The 21,680-nt window shown below is 35.4% G+C and overlaps 1 protein-coding gene and 1 long non-coding RNA gene across 2 annotated transcripts; one reads left to right on the top strand and one right to left on the bottom strand.

The window, feature by feature from the left end:
- The first annotated feature begins 735 nt into the window (after window positions 1–735).
- On the top strand, window positions 736–2,087 carry LOC127125641 (uncharacterized). The gene has a single exon (XM_051054424.1). The coding sequence runs from the start codon at window positions 979–981 to the stop codon at window positions 1,816–1,818; it is 840 nt and encodes a 279-aa protein (XP_050910381.1). The 5' UTR covers window positions 736–978; the 3' UTR covers window positions 1,819–2,087.
- Window positions 2,088–14,969: 12,882 nt separating this feature from the next.
- Window positions 14,970–16,517, bottom strand: LOC127125642 (uncharacterized). The gene is made up of 2 exons (XR_007804773.1): window positions 16,454–16,517; window positions 14,970–16,320 (listed from the first exon to the last, which is right to left on the bottom strand). It is a non-coding gene; the product is annotated as an uncharacterized LOC127125642 (long non-coding RNA).
- Between the last annotated feature and the right edge of the window lie 5,163 nt (window positions 16,518–21,680).

The following is a 21,680-nucleotide window of genomic DNA, read 5'->3' on the forward strand; positions in this document are numbered from 1 at the left end:
TACCGTAATGACCTCTATTTATATCTATTTTTTTACTAATAATGCATTAAATTGTTTGAACAATATTTAATTTCTTTTGATTAAGAAAATAATAATATAATTAACTAAATTAAAATTTATAATTAATTATTAATGATTAAAAGTAAAGTTTTTTCTATTTTCTTTTAAAAATTTATAATTATTTACATAATTACTTTTTATCATCATTTCCATATATAGTACCAAACTATTATTTTTTATCATTGCCTACCAAACTATTAAATTATCATTTTATCTTTTATTCCTTTTATCTGCTTTATATTTTTATTTCTTCTCTTTCCTTCATCAATTAAATAAAATATAATAGGATAATAGCAACTAGATTGAAAATCCAAACTTTTAACTTTGAAATAAAAATAATATAAAATTTTAAACATATGGAAAGTTAAAATCAATAATATTTTTAACATTTCTCCCAACAAAAGTTGTTCTATGAAAATTTTAATCCACTAATTTCCCAACCTTTTAATAAACCCAACGAAACCCTCCCTTAGTTATAAAAAATAACAAGAAAAATCATATATATACATTCATTTATACATTTTGTTTTCTAGAAACAGACCCTAACAAAAGTAACATATTAAATTAAAAATAACAAGAAACAGTCACTACCAGTAATAACATTATTTATTTATTTTTAACAGAGGAATCAAATATATAAATTCATTCGTACCTAAGACAATAAAAAAATCTTATATTATAGTATTATTTAATTTATGATCATTGAACATGAATAGTTGCCATTTGCAAAAAATTCAAAACTCAGAAAACCACCGCTATAGCATGACTCATGCGCAAGCAAGTTGAAACCTCTCCCTCCAAATTATATATTCTCTCTTTCATCCTCACACTTTTTCTCACCACACCACAAAAAAAAACTCCATTCTTTCTCTCTCTATCTCTATATCTTTCTCTCTCTAGACTCTATATTTTCAGGATATGCTACAAGTGGATTTAGAAACACTTGTTTCAGCCTGTGCTGGCGGTTCTAGTGATCGGAAAATCGCTTGCGAGTCACAAGCTGACAATCACAAAACGGATCCACCGGAGCATCATCCCGATTCTCCGCCGGAGTCATTTTACCTCTCCAAAGATGAAGAAACTGAGTGGTTGGATCGTAACTTCGTCTACGAACGGAAAGAATCCACCAAAGGAAACTCAAATTCAGGAAACCTAAACCCTAACTCCAGCTCCAACTCCAATACAACATCTCAACGTTTCGCAAATCTCAAATCTAAGACTTCAATGATTGGCTTGCCTAAGCCTCAGAAACCTTCCTTCGTTGACGCTAAGAATCGTCGCAACCATAAGCCTAGCAACATTAAGTTGTTTCCGAAGCGGAACGCCTCCGTCGGAAAATCATTCGCCGAACCTTCGTCACCGAAGGTGTCGTGCATGGGAAGAGTCAGATCTAAACGCGGAAGAACTTCATCCGCCGCCGCCGCTGCAGTTAAAGAAAAATCGCCGAGAACCGAGAGAAAACGCAGTTTCTTTGGAAGTTTACGGTCTATTTTCCGCTCCGGTGGAAGAAATAAATCGAACCGGAGAACTGATCCTCCGGCTTTTGATTCATCCGTGACAAACACGAACAGCGTTAGTAATTCAAAAGCGCGTGACAGCACGGCGAGCTTAAACGACACGTCTTTTGTGGAGTCTGTATCGAGAAATAGCGTCTCGGAGAGTGAACCGCCGGGTTTGGGTGGGATGAACCGGTTCAAGTCTGGAAGACGGTCTGACTCGTGGGGAGGAGATGATTCTGAAATCCACGTGTCGCGATGACATTCGTTCTTGGTAACGGTTCCGTTACGTTACGCGACGGCTACAACGAAGCGGGGCCCATCGGCTTTGCAAGTCAGTGGAGTCAGTAAATGATAAACATCACGCGACTCGCGGGTCATTCGCGTGGGGTCCAAGCGTGTTTAAAAATGTGAATGATGTGGCGCGTTGAATAACAATATGTGCGATTGTTATTGTTGGGAATATTTTTTTCCATTCTTTTTATATTGTTATTAAATTTGAGAGTATACAAGAGACATGGGTGTTTTTAATTGTGCAGTTGTTAGATTTTCAAATGGTAGTTTCAATAATTATATAACTCTTTTTGAATGCATAGTTTCAACTAACTCGTCCTTTTTAATTTAACCAAATCAAACAAGGATATGATATTGTTTTGTATTGGTTCTGAATTTTATTTACGTGAAGGAGCAAAAGCTGTCAGCATGTAGGACAAAGCTAGGGTCGTCTTAGAATTTTAGACGACTATCTAGATTTATCAAGGTTTAACGATAAAAGAAATAAATAGGGATTTGATTTTTTTTATGAAAATAACTCAATTTTTTTAATTTTTTTTTCAAAATAACCTTGTTTTTAAAGAATTTTCAAAGTACCCCATTTTTAGAAGGAGTTGTCAATCCAATTGGCGTCTCCTTTTAAAAATAGAGTGCAGACGCCAATTGAATTGGTTCGGGCACATGGTACAACCAATCCAATTGGCGTCCATGTGTATCAGTTGAAAGGAGATGTCAATTGGATTGACACCTCAGTGTATTTTGCATTTTTTTTGTTAAACGGTCTACATTATACATAATTTCGAAATATGACCAATTGATATTAATATAAATTCCTGTTTACACAAAAAAAGCCTAATGGTGATGCACGGGATCACCTAACCGACCTCCGGTCCCACATCCCCTAGCTTCCCGAACCCGTGGCTCTAACCCGCGTTGATGATTCATCACTGGTGTTTGAGCATCTGAGGGGCCAGGAGCATCACTACCAACTACAGGAGATGTCCTGTTGAGATAGTCAGACAAATCGGCACAATCTTCAGTATACATCGAAGGTGTATCGCCATAGCTGAGTTCATGACCCATGCCAGAATAGTTGGGTTGTGTTTGACTCATTGGTGGGCGACCGGGACGGTTGAAGGGAGACATGGGTGTGAATGATGCGTCGAGGAAAGGTTGGAAAGATTGTTGGGGTGTTTGGTAGAGATAGGGTTGTTGGAGGTTTCTGTTTTGTGAGGTTTGAGCTTATTGGCTATGGTAGGAGGAGGGACGATTGGTGTTGAATGATTGTTAAGTGTTTTGGATAAGGCGACTTTGGTAGGGTGATGTGTTGGGTGCGAAGCGATGCTGGGTCTCTGGTTGATGATCAATTTGTTGGTGGTGGTATGGGGTATGCTCTTGGTATTGGGGTTGGGTGTATGACATGTTTGGGTTGTATGTTTGTTTGTTTATGGAACGGAAAGTCTGACGGAGTGTATCCGGTCTGACAATGTTGTTAGGGGTTAGAGGTTGAGGTGTTTGGTGTGTAGGTTTGTTGGTGTGGGTCGTATAGGTACATATCCTCGACGATGAACGGAAAACCAACCGATATGTACCAAGCCATATAAGTACGACTTGGTTTTTCTTCATTTGGCATCACTGCGTCAGTTAAGACATGGTCATGGCGGTGCTTCCATTTGCGACACTCATATCTTGCGAAGCTTTGCCATGGATTGAAGTTCCATTGGTCGTTAACTTTGCGTAGATGCCATTCTCTTACGCTTGCTGGGGGATATGGGATGTGTTGAAGCATACCGAACTGCAACTTCACACGATCACTGTTGTGCATCTCCATAGTTGTGAATCTTATTATCGGTGTGCATGCAGTCCATACGACCGCGTCTTCTTCGTTGACTTCATGGTCATGACCCAAATTTAGGTATGGACGCAAAATGAATTGAAATGTGAAAGTAACTTGGATTATAAACTTGGTAGAAGAAGTTAACAAATTATAACGAAATAATAAGGTTATTATCCATACGTCTGTCGGTCGAAGGTGATCCAAGAGATTGTGATACTGGGTAATACAGTGTCTAGGACATTTGTTATAACTCATACCACGTGCCGACCATCTGCACCAAAAAGGTAAAAATATTAGTTAGAGATAATAATCATTAAAGTAAGTAAATATATAGCAATTTAAACAACTTACTTTTGTGCATACGGGAATGTGAAAGGGTTGCTGTTGACGGGCGCTAGGGACGGTAGTCTTGACCAACCCCATGCTTGGAGCAAAACAGCACATCCAGAAAAGGTAGATGTGTCTTTGTGTGAATTTTTACACAAAGAGCTATAAAGATAGGCCAGACAAGCGGATCCCCAACTGTAACTTCCTATTCTATCTACATGTCTTAGTAAAGGTAAATACATAATATGCATACTAGAACCACTACCTTCGGGAAATAAAAAAGAACCAATTAAAAGCATAATGTAACATATAGTTTTTATTATCCGAGCCTCTTCGGTAGAATGCTAATCTAAATGTAGACTGTTATAATATGACTTAAGGTGTGAAAGTAGTATACCTTGACCTCTTGAGTTATCATCTAACAAATCAGTATCCAAGAGGTCCATGCAAATTGAATTTGCATAGTTGGTTTTACCATTTACAACTTTACCTTCAATAGGCAGTCCCAAAAGCATGTAGACATCTTCTAACGTCAGGGTACACTCACAGGTTGGAAGCTAGAATGTGTGTGTCTCGGGACGCCATCTTTCGCATAAAGCAATAATGAATTTATTATCCACCGACCAAGACATAATTTTGCTTATATGTCCAAAATTGACGAGTTCAACATAAGGTTGAATCATCGCGTCCATGTGGACATATTTGTGGACCCGAGTACGGAACCGTGAAACATCCTATAAAAGAAACAAGAAAATACTTTACTAAGTTAATATGTTATTAAAAGGTACCCTATTAAAAGGTACTCTAGACAAATAACAAAATAATAAAACGCTTATATAAGTTGCTATGTTTGCAATTGTTCCTCTGTGTGATTCGCCCATTATGAGGATAGACATCTTGTCGAAGATGAAAGAGGTTGGTGCAAATGAAAGAGGTTGTTGTAGATGAAAGATTTGATGTTGTAGAATAAGTAGTGAGTGATGGTGTGGAAGAAGTGTTAGAGTTACCTTCCTGTTTATAGGAAATAGTGTGTAGCATAGAAAAATGTGTTTGCATGTGGTAGCCAAATGAATTGGCGCCCATGTGCATTTTGTACATGGTGTCGCCATTCAAATTGGCGCCTCCATAGGCACATGCATGACACACCTAGGTCTGAATGCTTGGTTATGAGGTCTACATGCATGCAAGACATGGTGTAGCCAAATGGATTGGCGCCCATGTACAAGGATTGTAAGGAGACGCCAATTCATTTGGAGCTAGTGCTTGCATGTGTGACACGTAGCTTTCCTCTCTTTTGCATGCTGGACACATCACTTCAGAGTAGCTTGCATGTTTGACGCATCATTTTGAACTAGCTTACATGTGTGACACATCACTTCGGACTACCTTGCATGTGAGACAAATCACTTACCTATTTAAGTGTCTTACTATCAACATCCAACACTCAACACACATTCATCTGCAGCAAGAAATTAATTTTCATCTGCACTAGAAATATTACAATGTCATCTTCACTGAAATATAATGTCAGTGTTCACTGCAATGGTGAGACATACGAGTATGAGTTATACGGATTTTGTTTTTGAAACACTGATACCATTCGAGTTACAATCAAGAGAAATGCAAACTTCTTGCATTTGAAAAAAAGAATACATTCTTGCATAGGATCGGGTATTGTGTCAAAGATCACGTATTAAAATCCAATATTTTTTGAGAACAGTCAATGCAAGTTTTTCCCGCTTAAGGTACGGGAAGATGAAGATATTGAATACATGTTTGTTAGTCATGAACATTCAGGCTGCAATTGTATTGAGTTGTATATTACTCTTCAACCATGTATACCATCTCAGCAATCTCAAATAATCAGTCAGGATGAATCTGGTGAATTTGATTCACAATGCTTAGATGACGTCGACCCAGAAGCAGAAGCAGAAGCAGAAGTCAACGTCGTTGATAAAGAAGAAGAGGAGATCGAGATACAGGTCGATTATATGTTGAACAATGACATTGAAGATGATGATCAACCAACGCCAATACCTCCTAGTCATGTCTACAATCCATCTCAACATATGACAAACATGGATCTGCATGATGATGAAACATCCAACAGTGTTTTCTATAACCTGTATCCATGATCAAAAGGTGAGTTAAAGGTGAGAGACATGTTCTGCACTAAATAAGAATGTGTGCGAGCTATCAAAAAATTCCACATGAACAACTCTGCTGATTTTATAGTGAAACGCACTGATTCGAGAAGGTATGTCGTCGAATGTCGTAACATCCTTTATAAGTTTCGGTTGTTTGCGTCTTACAAAAAGAAAAATGACTTTTGGGAGATAGCTTCAATAGACCCACCTCACAATTGCATTGCAACTAACGTTGAACAAGATCACCGTAAATGAAGCGATGCATTGATATGTCAAGACATTCTGCCGTTGGTTAACAAAGACCCATCAGTGAAGGTGAGTATAACTATATCCCATATCTGAACAAGATATAATTATACTCCATCTTACAAGAAAGCCTGGATTGCGATGACAAAGGTTGTTGAACAGGTATTCGGCAACTGGGAGGATTCATACAAAGAATTGCCACGGTTTTTATGGGCACTAAAAACATATGACCCAGAAACTGTGGAAAATTATGGAGACATTTCCAGCAATGATGCCAGACGGAACCTGTGTTACAAGTAATATAATCTTTCATCGTCTCTTTTGGGTGTTTGACCCATGCATCAAAGGTTTTGCATTTTGCAAACCTATTATTCAAATTGATGGCACTTGGTTATACGACAAATACAAGGGTACTTTGCTTATGGAGGTTGTACAAGACGGCAACCACAATGTCTTTCCCATTGCCTTTGCTCTGGTTGAAGGTGAAACGGCTGGTGGATGGGGTTTCTTTCTTCGACATCTCAGAACGCATGTGGCTCCACAAGCCAATCTCTGTTTGATTTCTGATAGACATGCTGCCATTGAGAGTGCCTACAACAACCATGACAATGGATGACATGATCCTCTTTCTACCCATGTCTATTGCATTAGACATATTGCATAAAACTTCATGCGTGCAATAAAAGATAAGAATATTTGCAAGAAGGTGGTGAATGATGGGTATGCTCTAACTCAGCCGTCATTTCAATATTATCGTGATGAAATTAGACTGTCTAATGAAGACGCAGGAAGATGGCTGAATAACATATCAGTAGAGAAGTGGACAAGGGCATTTGACGGAGGTTGTCGATGGGGCCACATGACAACAAAATATGGAATGCATGAACGAGGTATTTAAAGGAATTAGAAATCTACCAATAACCGCCTTGGTCAGATCGACCTATTATAGGTTGGCTTCTACGTTTGCAACCAGAGGTGAAAGATGGAGTGCGGTGTTAATGTCTGGGCAAGTATTCAGTGAGTGTTGCATGAAAGTCATGAAAGAGGAGAGCATCAAATCTAGCACATGCGCTGTGACGGTCTTTGACCATCATAGGAAATATTTCAGTGTCCAGGAAACAATGGACCACAAGGAGGGGAGACCAAATTTAGCCTATGCTGTCAGACTAAACAGAAGTTGGTGTGACTGTGGAAAATTCCAGGCCTTCTGCATTCCTTGTTCCCATGTCATTACAGCATGCACATATACTCGCCAAGATGCTTATAGCCATTTATCTGATGTGTACAAGATTGTCACCGTCATGAATGTATATAATAAAAGCTTCTCGGTGCTACCAATGGAGGAATACTGGCCTCCATACAAAGGTGACATAGTTTGGCACAACGACGAGATACGTAGAAAGAAAAAAGGAAGGCCAAACAACACACGTATTAGGACAGAAATGGATACGACAGATAAAATAATAAGATTATGTAGCATCTGTCGTCAACCAGGACACAACAAGAACAATTATCCCAATCGAGGAGCGTCATCTGGGTCATAATCTTTTTGTAACATTGTATTTTTGTAACCTTCAATTTTTATATATCATTAAGTTTTTGTTACAGCGAGGTTCACAACAAACATCACTACAACATAAGCAAACTGAAAATAGAATATTTCTAACTGACTACAACAATTAAAGTGATGACATCTCGTCCGAACATCATTTCCCTAGCATCCTTATCAGTTTTCATTCGCACCCAACCAAAGATACTGTCGATTCTCTCAATACTTCTAATTTTTCCCCTTCTGGTATTTTCCCATCTAACCAACGAACCAGCTCCCTCTTCAGTTGATCGAAAGTAGTGATGTTCCAGAAGAGCATTAACATCTGAGGTTTGTGTCTCGCATAAATCACCTTTCCATTGCGGCGACGAACATCAAACATGATTGCCAAATAATGAAATGAGATGTGGAAAAATGATTCACACAACACCTTATAACAAAAAAATTGCAAAATACACTGAGGTGTCAATCTAATTGGCGTCTCCTTTGGAAAAATACACATGGGCGCCAATTGGATTGGCTGCACCATATGCCCTAGCCAATCCAATTGGCGCATGCACTCTATTTTTAAGAGGAGTCGCCAATTGGATTGGCGCCTCCTCCTAAAAGTGGGGTACTTTGGGATTTTTTTTGAAAACATGGTTATTTTGGGAATTTCCTTGAAAATTGGGTTATTTTAGTAAAAAAATCAGGATTTACAATCGGGAAATTTTTTATTTAAATAACTCAATTTTTCAAAAAAAAAACTCGTAAAATAGTCCACATTTTAGATATATTTTCAAACTATCCTACTTTTTAAAAAAAGAAAAAACGTTAACATATAAGTGTGTGATGAATTGACGTTTACCCTTAAATTTAAAGAGAAGACGCCGATTGAATTGGCTATAGCACATGGTGCTGCCAATCCAATTGACGTCTGTGTGTAAAGAATGAAAGAAGGCGTCAATTGGTCTGACTCATGTGTGTATTGTGTAATTTTTTTTTGTATAAATAGAGGTGTTGTGTGATTCATTTTTTCATGTCTTTTTTTCCATATCTCTTTTCATTATATTTCAAACATGATTTATTTTCGCCGCCATTATGGGAAAATGATTTATTCGAGAGACAAGTCTCTGATGGAGATGCTCTTCTAGAACATTTGTTGTTTCGAGCAACTACAGAGATAATTAGTTCGTTGGTTAGACATAAACATAGATGAAAGCGAAAAAATTAAAAGTATTGAGAGACACAATGCCGTACATGGGGTGGATGCGAGTTAAAAATGATAAGGATGCGAGAGAAATGATGTTTGGACCAAATGATATCAGTTTAATTGTTATAATCAATTAGAAATGTTGTTTTTAAATTTTGTGGTTAAATATTTTTATGTTGGACTTCATACCTAAGTTCATTTCCTTCCTTTGAGGCAATATCTTTATGTTGGACTTCATAACTAAGTTCATTTCCTTCCTTTGAGGCAATATCTTTATACTAGACTTCATAATGAAGGTTCTTGCCGCCATCTGAGGCAATATCTTTATGTAAGATTTTATAACAAAGGTCCTTCCCACCCTCAGAGGCAATGTATATACTAGAGTTCATAGCAAAAGTTATTGCCTCCCTCTGAGCCAACATCTTTATGCTAGACTTTATAACAAAGATCCTTGCCACCCCTTAGGGTAATGCAAATAAGCTAACTAAACTCTCGCCTAAGAGACTTAATATTTCCTCGATTGAGATTAGAATAAGGAATTACGCCTAAGAGGTACGACCGATATCCAGTCTAAGAGACTTGATCACAAGTCTTGTTTGAGGACTCGATGGAAGTCCCGCCTAAGAGGTCAAACGCCTTTCCTGAGGGACTTATAGTCTCGTCATCCGGACTACATATAATTTATCCCGAGGGACTTAGATTCCCTAGGCTAACTAAAATCTTGCCTGAGGTACTTAGTGTTTCCTTGAGCGAGATCAGAATAAGGAATCATGCCTAAGAGGTGCGATTGATATCCATCCTGAGAGACTTGACCAGAAGTCTTGCTTGAAGGCTCGACGGGAGTCCCGCCTGAGAGGTTAAACGCCTCGCTTGAGGGACTTTTACTATCGTCAGTCGGGCGACATAAATTTTTCGATGAGGGACTTAGATTCCCCATGATAACTAAACTCTTTCCTAAGGGACTTAGTGTTTCCTCGGATGGGATCAGAATAAGGAATCACTCCTAAGCGACGCGACCGATATCCATCTTGAGAGACTTGATCATAAGTCTTGCATGAGGGCTCGATGGGAGTTCCGTCTGAGAGGTCAAACACCTCTCATGGGGACTTATGGTCTCATCATCCATGCTACATATAATTTCTCCTGAGGGACTTAGTTTCCCTATACTAACTAAACTCTCTCCTGAGGTACTTAGTGTTTCCTCTGGCGGGATCAGAATAATGAATCATTCCTAAGAGGCATGGCCAATATCTAGCATGAGAGACTTAATCACAAGTCTTTCCTAAGGACTCGATGGAAGTCCCGTCCGAGAGGTCAAACGCCTCGCCTGGGGGACTTATGGTCTCATCAACTAGGCTACCACTACTACAAAAAACACATTTAACCTCAAACACGAAGTTGATTTAACCTCGGTTACAGAGGAGAGGTAATGAAGGGCATCATGAAAACTCTCCACTATATCCCTTGGTTTTAGAATAACCGAGGGGATAATTGAAATGGTCATTGGTTTGATCGTCAATAGTATTTTTTTTTATATTTTCAAAACTAGCACCACATACCTCTCGATTTATTACCCAAACTGAGGGGAAAGATACATTAATTTTTTTAAATACTCATTAAATTGTTTACACAAAATATTAATGAACTAATTTGTTTACACAGAATATTAATAAATTAATTTTCTATAAACTACATTGTTTATACATAATAGTACATTGTTTATACAAAATATTAAAGTAAAAAGTATATAACAAATTTTGAATCTGATTCATTGAATCGCTGTTGGTGAAGAACAAATATTGGATCTTGGGGAATAACAAATGTTAGACCCATGTGTTCATTGAATCTTGGGGAATATTAAATGTTTTATATTTCATGAATTTGATTATGATATAAAACAAAAAAAAGGGTTAGATAAATAAAATAAATATTCAGTTATATGATTATTTAAGAACACAAACCTTGAACCCAAATGATTTTATGTTTTTGCGATCCATCGTAGAGAACTTTTCTAAACTTCTTTAAGTTTCAAAGTTTTTATGTCAAATGTTTCATTATCAATTTTTAATATTTAAAATATTTTTATAGTATCTTTTAGGTTTCACGTGGATCACTAATGGTAGTGTCTTTAACGTTGATACTCATTAAATGAGCGATACATATTTATTGAAGGAAGATGAAGTAACTCAATAGACACACTTATATTTCCCCTCGGTTATTTCGCAAAACCGAGGTAAAATATGTTTTTTTAAAATAAAAAATACAATAAAATATGTTTCATCCCAAGCGTCACATACCTCTCGGTTTCTGTTAAAAATCGAGGGGAGTAAGTTTTTTTAAACTATATTTTTTACATAAAATATTAAAATATATTGTTTAAACAAATCCAAATATTGACAATGGATTCTTGAACAACAACTCTTGTGCATATTTTTTTCAAGTTCAATGGATTGCATGCATCCAATTTATTGATAAGTTATCTGTTCCAACCATGAAATTTTTTTTCTGCACTTGCAATCCATCCCAAAGATCTTTTCAAATATTTCACTATCTTGAGAAAATGTTTTCATGGAAAATGCTTTCATAAGAAAGATAACAAGATATATAGTGGTGGATGTAGAGAGTTTCTTGTGGATTGATGTGTTGGCAATATCTTGAGCGAATAAGGACTTCCCCTCAGTTTTATAAGAAAACTGAGGTAATATATTACTTGAATAAAATGGTGAATGATAAAAAATTTAAAGTAACATGTCTTGTTTTCTTTTTTAATTATTTACCATTAGCCATTTTTTTGTACTGCAATTGCTTGCAATTTACAACATGTTGAATAAATTTGTTAATATTGTCAACTGAGAAAAGCAATAAATTATGGAATATTTTCTTTGATTGACAATATAGGATGGTTATTCCAAAAACAAACAACAACATCAACACCATTATGTGAGATATATTACAGGGAAGAAAAAATGATTTTGTTCAAGATAGAAGAATATTGAATTTTTTTATGTATTACAATCCATCCCAAAGAATGATGCGCACGAGTTTGGAGCGGCTACATATAAACTAAGTTTAGGGTAAACTATGATTAACAAGTGCTTTTATAGTAAAATATGATTATCTAATCCCTTGGTTATTACAAAAATCAAAGGAATAGATCATTAATTTAAAAATAAAAAACAAAATAAAAAGAAAGACACCGCTTTTAAAGAAATAAAAACATAAACTGCATTTACTGAAATTCGAAGCATGTCCTGAATTTTTTCCCCTCGGTTATATTTAAAAACGGAGGGAATATGTTGTGTTTATTTATAAAAAAAACATGGTGCGCCTTGGCATTATACCTCAATTTTTTGTTGGGTGAGGTGAAAGATTTGTCATGAGATGTATTATTTGTAGTAGTGTACATGTAATTTTGCATGAGGGACTTAGACTCCCCAGGCTAAGTAAACTCTCACCTAAGGGACTTAGTGTTTCGTCGGACGAGATTATAATAAGGAATTATGCCAAAGAGGTGTGACCAGTATCCACTCTAAGAGATTTAATCATAATTCTTGCACAAGGACTCGACAGAAGTCATGCCTAAGAGGTCAAACAACTCGCCTGAGGGACTTATGGTCTCATCAGCTAGGCTACATGTTATTTCACATGAGGGACTTAAACTCCCCAGGATAACTAAACTCTCGCCTGAGGGACTTAGTGTTACCTTGTGTGGGTTCAGAATTAGGAATCATGCATATGAGGTGGGTCATTAACTGACCCACGACCTCATTGGAAATAGGTATTTAGCAGTCCACCATTGACTGAGTGGGCGTTGACCCTTCTCGAGAAAAGTTTAAACTCTAGAGGCCTCTATAAATACGCCTCCCTTAAGGGAGGAAATAATAAATCATTACACCCTAAGCATATTGCTTAGCCAATCATATCTCACATTAATTATACCCCTCACACGCTTACAATAAGAACATCATCCATCAACAAAGCCTCTCACCTCACGTTAGCAGGACTACTAAAACCACCATAAAACACCACGTGCAAGGCTTTTCGCCGTTATGGGCAAGCCCTAATCACCTTACAATTATTATAAACTTACTAAGGCCTCTGAGCCCATTGTCTTTGCAAAAGGAACACACACACATGTACTTTTTAACCAATACAAATGCATTTATCATTTCTTGATATGTGTGATTATTTCTCTCAGATAGACCATTTTGTTGTGGTGTATAAGGTATGGAATATTCATGTATAATTCTATATTCTTGATAATATGCATCAAATTGAGTAGAAAAGTATTCACCATTCCTATCATTCCTAAGGACTTTGATACTTCTACTTAATTGATTTTCTACTTCCGCTTTATAAGTCTTAAAGACATTAACGACATCATTTGTATGCTTTAAAAAGTAAAAAAAGTGTGAACCTAGAGCAATCGTCAATAGAGGTAATGAAATACCTATTTCCCCCACGAGTTAACATGTCATTAAATTCACACAAATCCGAATACACAAGAACAAGCAAGTTGGTTTTTTTTCTACACTTTGGAAATGTTTCTTAATCATATTTGATTTAACACATGTCATACCCCAAAATTCACCCTACCCTTCACAAGTTCATCTAGGTCACCAACCCTAAGCAGTTGCATATCATGATAAGCATTCATCTCATCTACATATTCATAATATCATAGTACATTCCACTTTCATTTGAAAAAGCATAAAATCATGGATTCAAGGGTTTTATCACACATGACATTGAATAAGAGGTGAGCTCTTCATCGTGGTGTATTCATCATGGAGCATAACTTGAAACCCTAGTTGTTGGGTGTGAGCACCATCAAGATCAATTCAATTCCTATAACCCTAGTGGTTGGTCGGGGCATTATCATCAGTGGTGTGTACATGCAGGCTTATGTAGTTCATCTGGTCATTCATGGAAGCTCATTGATTGGTTCGACATTTCATCAGAGGTTTACTTGTTCATGCCCCACATGCTTTGATTAAGGGGTATTCAATCAAGGTGTTACAATTTGTTGCTTGGTGAAGTATCATTTGGTTGACTTGGATTGATCGGATTTCGAACTTTGGAACTTGGCATGTTTCATTTGGTTTAAGAACATTGGGCTACCTAGTTAGGTCCACATTCAGTCACGATGTGCATTCATGTTCCTAGTTGGTTAAGACCTTGGTTTGTGTTTTGTTCATTGGATAATCGGTTCACAACAGTTTCAAGTCATCCATGCATTGTATTGTCATTGTGGCCCATTTTTATTTGCCCATAAAAAAAAACACATTTTTACCTAAGTTGACTTTTGGTCAACTGTTGACTTTTTGGTCAACCAGTTGACTGGAGTCAACCACCTAACCAAAGTCCATTTTAATCTTGATTCATTTTTTTCATTGTTCAAGCCACTTTCCATTTTTAATACCTTGATTCAAAATTCAATTTCATAATTCATTTTTGATTCAACCATTAACCACCTCATAACCCGTTACCATATTCCATAAACTATGTCACGAATATTTTTCTTACATTCGAAGTTTCCATTACAATATTTTAATTTTAACCATACATTCGATTTGCTAATAAACCATTTTTATCCATGTCCATTTGCCATACATTTCATTAATCCAAATTCGAGTTTACCATACAACCACTTTTAAGTCATTTTCAAATCTTGAATATATTCAAAATCCCATAAATAATTTCATTTGCATTAACATTCAATTGCATTCAACATTCCAAGTACATGAACCATTAGCCATGTTTATATTCATTCCATATTTCAACAATATTTCCACCTTAACCATCATACATCATTACAGTTCCATATGCAATTTCAATTTAATTTCAAAACATATTTACATAAACCAAACTCATACTACAAAATGATCCCAAATTCCATTCAAATCGACTTATATCAACAACCATTTCCAATTCAATTACCATTGTAAAATATAACCGATCTATTTCCACACCCAAGTTTCAATGTATAATTTCGATCCAAACTACAAAATTACAAAAACTCAAGCATCCATGTAAAGCTAATGCGATGAACCAAAAACACACCAAGATATTTTTATCGTCTCATCCCAAATCCCAGACAAATAAGCCATTCTATATTAATTAACTAAGGTGATTTTCCTTTAAACATGACTTGCGCATGTGATTGTTGCCACTCTCAGATCATCGTTGTTCTTCACTGTTCAAAGCACCAAATGGAAGGGACTATTTTTTCTCCAGCATTGGAAGGAACAAAGATTGTTAAGTTTGAATAGGGAGAAGTTCTGTCACAATTTTTCTAGGAAGTGTGCAAGTAGATACTTCCTGTTATAGAAAAGCTTGGAACTGATTATGGCAACCAAAATGTCCAATGTCGCCACAGCTGCAACACAATGCATCAAAGTTGTTGTCGTCTCAGTCACACCATTCCCAACTCACAAGTCCTCGACACCAGTCACAATCTCAAGTTACTTCAGTATGATATCATGACAATCAAGTGATCCTTTAAAGGCATCCATGAAAACTAACCGAAACCACCAATCGAACCAACTGTCATAACCAACTTCAATCCGTTCCATAACAGACTCATAACAGTCAAAACAGAATTCGGTTCAAAATCAAAACCGAATTCTAACTTCCTAACCAACCTATAATCGAATTCCAATTAACTTCCTTCATAACCTCACAAAAAACTCTTCAACCTCATAACTTCCATTCTCCAACTGTCATAACCAACTCATAACAGAATTAAACAACTTCTAACTGCTAATTGAACAATCCCCTCCTTCTGAATAACAAATCATCTAAAACCTCCAATTGAATGCCAATAAGAACCCTGCAAAACCAATCACTACTCTAACCTTTAACCAATACTTCTTCCAAATTTCTTTTCACTCTGCAAAACTTCTTCAACCTCTAACTAACTCATAACCTCTTCTTGAACCTCACCCTTCATCATCCTTCAATCCATCTTCTTCTCAACTATCCCCCTGCAATCTTCATTTCACAAACCTACATAAAAAACCTGTTAAATAATCACCCTGCAGAACCTCCTCTAACTCTTCATTCCTCCCATGACCTTCTTCGAACCAAACTCTCAATCTCCAACCTCTCTCCATAACAGAATCACCCTCCAACCACCCTCCATAACTCTAACCACAAATCCTCAAAAGCTTCATCCCAACACGCCACTCAACCTGCAGTAACAGAAGCAACAAGAGAGAAGAAGTAAACAACAACCCAGTCCACAAACAGAAGCAAGAAGAAAAGAAGAAAGAAAAAGAAAACAAAATCGCGAAGAGAAGAAAGTAGATTGAAAGAAGATCTTACACGAAGCCACCGTGTCGGAGTGCAAATCTGGTGGACCGTTTCTTCCTTCTTCAATCTCTTTAAAGTAAATTGAACTCATATATATATATATATATATATATATATATATATATATATATATATATATATATATATATATATATATATATATATATATATATATATATATATATATATATATATATATTCTTTTCCACACATTTATAGGAGTTTAAATTTATTCTATTCATCTATTTTTATTTACAGACTATTTACAAGATAACTATTTAAGAGAGAGAATGAATTATATGATAGATTAATTTAATTTATTTTTATAAGACTTTGTCTGAGAGTTTAGAGAAAAGGGTTAGAGAAGACTTTTGAAAATGAATTTTTTAAAAGATATAAAAAAATATTTGACATTTTTTGAAAAATAATTTTGTATAAAGAGTAATATAGTGTTTATTATTATTATATTTTTAATTTTTTTGAATATTATAACAACATAAAATATATTTTAAAATTTTATATAAGTGTTCTAAAACTCTATAAAAATTCTTCTTTATTAAAAGTTTTGAATTACTCCAAAATAAAAATAAATCGAGTTAAGAATAAAAATAAATCCTTCAAAATCATTCTTATTAAATCGTTTTAGTTTTTTCATTCAATTTTTTCAATGCCTTCGCTTCCCTTCTATATCCTACCTAAGTACTTTAGTAATCTATTATTTGTGTTAGACTACAAGATTAGAGAACCTTGTATTTTATTTAGCTCTCCAATTTTATTTTCCACTCATATGTTGATTGTTTTCCTTCCTTGCATCACTTCTGAAAAAAAAAAAAGTTCAAAACTGTCCAATTTTTTAAAAAAAATCCAAGATGTTGTCATTTGAAAAAGGGGTTCGATCATTAAATGTTGAGGATATTCTAATTTTTTTCTTGCGTGGGTCTCGACAAATAAAAAAAAGTATTAATAATATAAAACAAAAAATATTAAAATATATTAATTTCTCCGTTATTAAATGATCGAGCTACTTCTTTTTGAATGTCGCTTTATACCCTCGACAAATAAATAGGCTAAAGTGTTTAAAAATGAGATGAGTTAGATAAATTCTTTTTAATTTGAGATATTTTAGGATCTGAGTATGTTTTATTTAATGCAGGTGGAAATTGGCCAAATTAATTGGGTTAGACTAACATGATATGTTGCTTTCGTACACTTTCAACTGTTGATAGGTTAATGTCAATAGCCCATCGTTGAATCTGAGGCAATTAAAACATGAAACATAAAAAGACGAAAAGAAGATATAAATGAATAGTAATAAATGTCAAAATATTGGCATTTAATTCAGTCTTAGATAGAGAAGTGCATATATGTTCTAGATATTTTTTCTGATCTGTCATATTTGAGACTTTTATATCCAAGGATGCACCCATTCAGTGCTTGAACCATTCATAGTAAAAATTTGACTTTTTTTATTGAATAAAAAGAAATTATTATTTAGAAAAAAGTTCGATCCCCAATCTTTAATTTTTTTAAAGAAGCTACCCTTATTTATTTAGAGAATTTTTCAATTTCCTTTCTCGAGTCAAAATTCTTCTCAATATGATTTATTAATTTTGTTGGTGTTTGAATTTTTGTGACCCCTCACTTTTCATAATGACATCGACATTGACGATCGGAATGAAAAAATATTTTTTAATGATATATCATTGATGATTAAAATAATTTATTAATTAATATTTTTTAAAAAATAAATTAATTATTAATTATTTTAATTAATATTTTTAAAAATTAATTATTAAATTTTTTGAAAATAATTACTAAATTTGAACTCAATTCATAATTGCATCCATTTCATTTGTATAAAACAAGATGATATGCATTGTGATGAACTGAGCCACCACAATAAGGACATTACACCATGTTTTTCATTGTACCATGAGTTAAATTGACCAAGTGGTTTTACCTTCATGTGAAACTAAATGATCAAATACGCTTTGGCCTTCATATGAAAATGATGTATCTCCACAGGAATTTTAGTAATGTTTTAATTTACTGGTATATATGTTAGTAGCATTTTTTGGATCTCGCTTTCTAGGTGGTTATATTTCTAAATTATTATAGGTATAGCATAGTTACAAAATTGGTGCATATTTTCATAAGTGTCTTAAATTTGAACTTTACCAGATTGATAACCAGTATAATGGTAAGAAGAGGTAGTTTCATTGGAAGAAGATGCATCTGCTGAAGGAGATGGACCATATTTCACTGTTGCAGGAGTTGGATTGTCTGTAATCCAAGATATTCCCAAACTTGCATTGAGTGAAGCAATTAAGAAAGAAGAAATAGATAGAAAGTGAGACAGATTATATTATGAAGAAGGAGAAATGTTCTATTTTAATTTAGAAAAATGTTATTCTTATACTATATTTTATATCGTATCGGTGAATAGTAAAATATTATAATAATATATTATTTTTTTAAAATATATTATTATTTTTTAAAATATTTTTTTTAATATCTAAATATTTATTAACCAATTTGATAACTTGTTTAATCAATTTCATAACTTGTATTAACCAATTTTGGTGGTTATTCAAAATTGGACGTTTATTAACCAATTTCATAGCTTCATTAGCCAACATTTTACTTTTCATTAACCAACTTTAGTTTATCACTACAAAATATTTTTAATATCTTGACGTTTATTAACCGGCTTCTTCACTTCATTAACCAACGGATGGAAATTCCCCAAAATCTATGGAGAATTTCAATCAATCATGATGAACAAGATTGTTATTACCCACACAATAGCAATGAAAAAAAAAAGAACAATAGAGAAAGAAAGAGTGTAAAGAACGATGAAGGAGAAGAAGAATTAAATTCTGTAGAGTTTCTCTCTCCCCACAAACTGTGGAAAAATTCTTATTCACTTTACAACTGTAAAATACTATGAATAAAATTTTATGAATGCTCTATTCACTTCATTACAAAAATAAGGGTTACTCCCTCTATTTATAGATTTAGGTTAACTTGGACCTCAAGTCAAAACCCAAAACTATAAAAGCCCAAAATAGCTAACACTACTAAAATAGGCCTAAGTTGAAATCTTGTGTGAAGCAACATGCTTCGACACTTCGACACACTAATACAAATCAACATACTAGGTGGATCGACACTTCCTTGTTCTGTCGAGCAACCTGCTTCTACACAAGGAATTACAATTCAACACACCACCTAATTCATTGTGTCTAAGCTATCTACCTTCATCATAGCTCTTAATCTTCTGAACACTTCGACCTGCACTCCCTTCGTCATGATGTCTGTAATTTATTCTTAGTTCTGCAGTATGCCACATTCATCTTCTCATCTGCTACCCACTCTCGAAGATAATAGAACCTCATCTCGATGTGCTTGCTTTGACCATGTGCTATCGGATTCTTCGCCAGATTGATAGCTGACATTCTGTCGATCTTCGTCGTAATTGCTCCATGACTCTTCATTGTTATCCCTTCGACCAGATTTACCATCAATGTTGCTTGACATGCACAAAGAGAAGCAACTATGTATTCTGCTTTGCACGACGATAATGCCACTACTGCCTCTTTTCTCGTACTCCAAGCAACTAGTGCACCACCTAGCATAAACACATAGTCAGCTGTGAATTTTTGATCCTCAGCATCACTACACCAACTTGAGTCAGTGTATCCCACTAATATGCATTCTTTTCCTTCATCAGTTGCAGGAAATAAAATGCCATAGTTGAGAGTTCCTTTCAAATACCTTAGTATCCTCTTCGTCGTTTCTAGATGTGATACCTTTGGCTTCTGCATGAACCTACTCACCATACCTACTCTGTATGCTAAGCCAGGCCTTGTATGACAAAGATATCGAAGTGACCCAATAAGTCTTATATATTGGGTTGGGTCGACATCATCTTCATCTGAATCTTTCGATAGTTGTAATTTGGGCTCAGTTGGAGTCGAAGTTGGGTTGCAATCTTGCATCTCAAATCTCTTGAGTATTTTTCCTGCATACCTTCTTTGATGCATCATCAAACCTCTACCACTCTTGTAGAATTCGATGCCAAGAAAATATGAAATATCACTCAGATCTGACATTTCAAATTCCTTGTTGAGATCCCCTTTAAAGTCTTCGATCTCCTTCTTGCAACTACGTGTAATCAACAGATCATCGACATAGAGACATGGTATAAGCAATTCATTCTTGCTTCTTCTTACATATACCCCATGTTCACTTGTGCACTTCACAAATTCCTTCTCCCTTAGAAAACCATCTATCTTCTTATTCCAAGCTCTTGGAGCTTGTTTAAGTCCGTACAGGGCTTTATGAAGCCGATACACCTTTCTTTCTTCGCCATGTTTCACAAACCCAGCTGGTTGTGCAACATAAACTTCTTCTTCTAAGGGGCCATTAAGGAATGCACATTTTACATCCATCTAACACATCTGCCAGTTGTTCATGTTTACTAGACCAATAACCAACCTAATTCTTTTGATCCTAGCAACATGTGCAAAAACTTCATCGAAATCGATTCCTTCTTTCTGAAGAAATCCTTTTGCCACAAGTCTCGCCTTGTGTCGAGTCACTTCTCCTCTGGGATTCAACTTCAGCTTGTATACTCACTTCACATTGATTGTCTTCTTGTCTCAATTTGACAAGTGACCAAGTGTTATTGACTTCGATTGACTTCCGCTCTTTGTCCATTGCTTTCATCCACTTCAAATCTTTCAATGCCTCAACTACATTGATAGGTTCGACATCTGCGTAGAAAGTATAATGTACCAATTCACCTTCTTCATTGACCACATCATCTGATGTAATCACACATTCTTGCAACCTTGCAGGCATGTGTCTTGTTCTTTGAGGTCTTCTTGGGCCTATTTCACCCCTGACTTCTTCCTGTCGAACTTCTCTTTTGACTTCACTAGCTGGTTCGTCACAAAAGATTCTCACTGAATCTTTCTTGACATTCTCAGTCCAATCCCACTCCTTAAGCTCATCTATGATCACATCCCTGCTGATCACCACCTGCTTATTCATTGGGTCGAACAAATTGTATCCTCCATTCGAATGATATCCTATCATGATCATCTGACTCGACTTATCATCAAGTTTTCTTCTCAACTGATTTGGCACATGTCTATGTGCTATAGATCTAAACACCCTCATATGACTCAAGCTAGTCTTGACACCAGACCAACATTCTTCTACCGTGATTCCT

Source organism: Lathyrus oleraceus, chromosome 3 (genome assembly GCF_024323335.1).
Source record: "Lathyrus oleraceus cultivar Zhongwan6 chromosome 3, CAAS_Psat_ZW6_1.0, whole genome shotgun sequence".
NCBI classification, from domain to species: domain Eukaryota; kingdom Viridiplantae; phylum Streptophyta; class Magnoliopsida; order Fabales; family Fabaceae; genus Lathyrus; species Lathyrus oleraceus.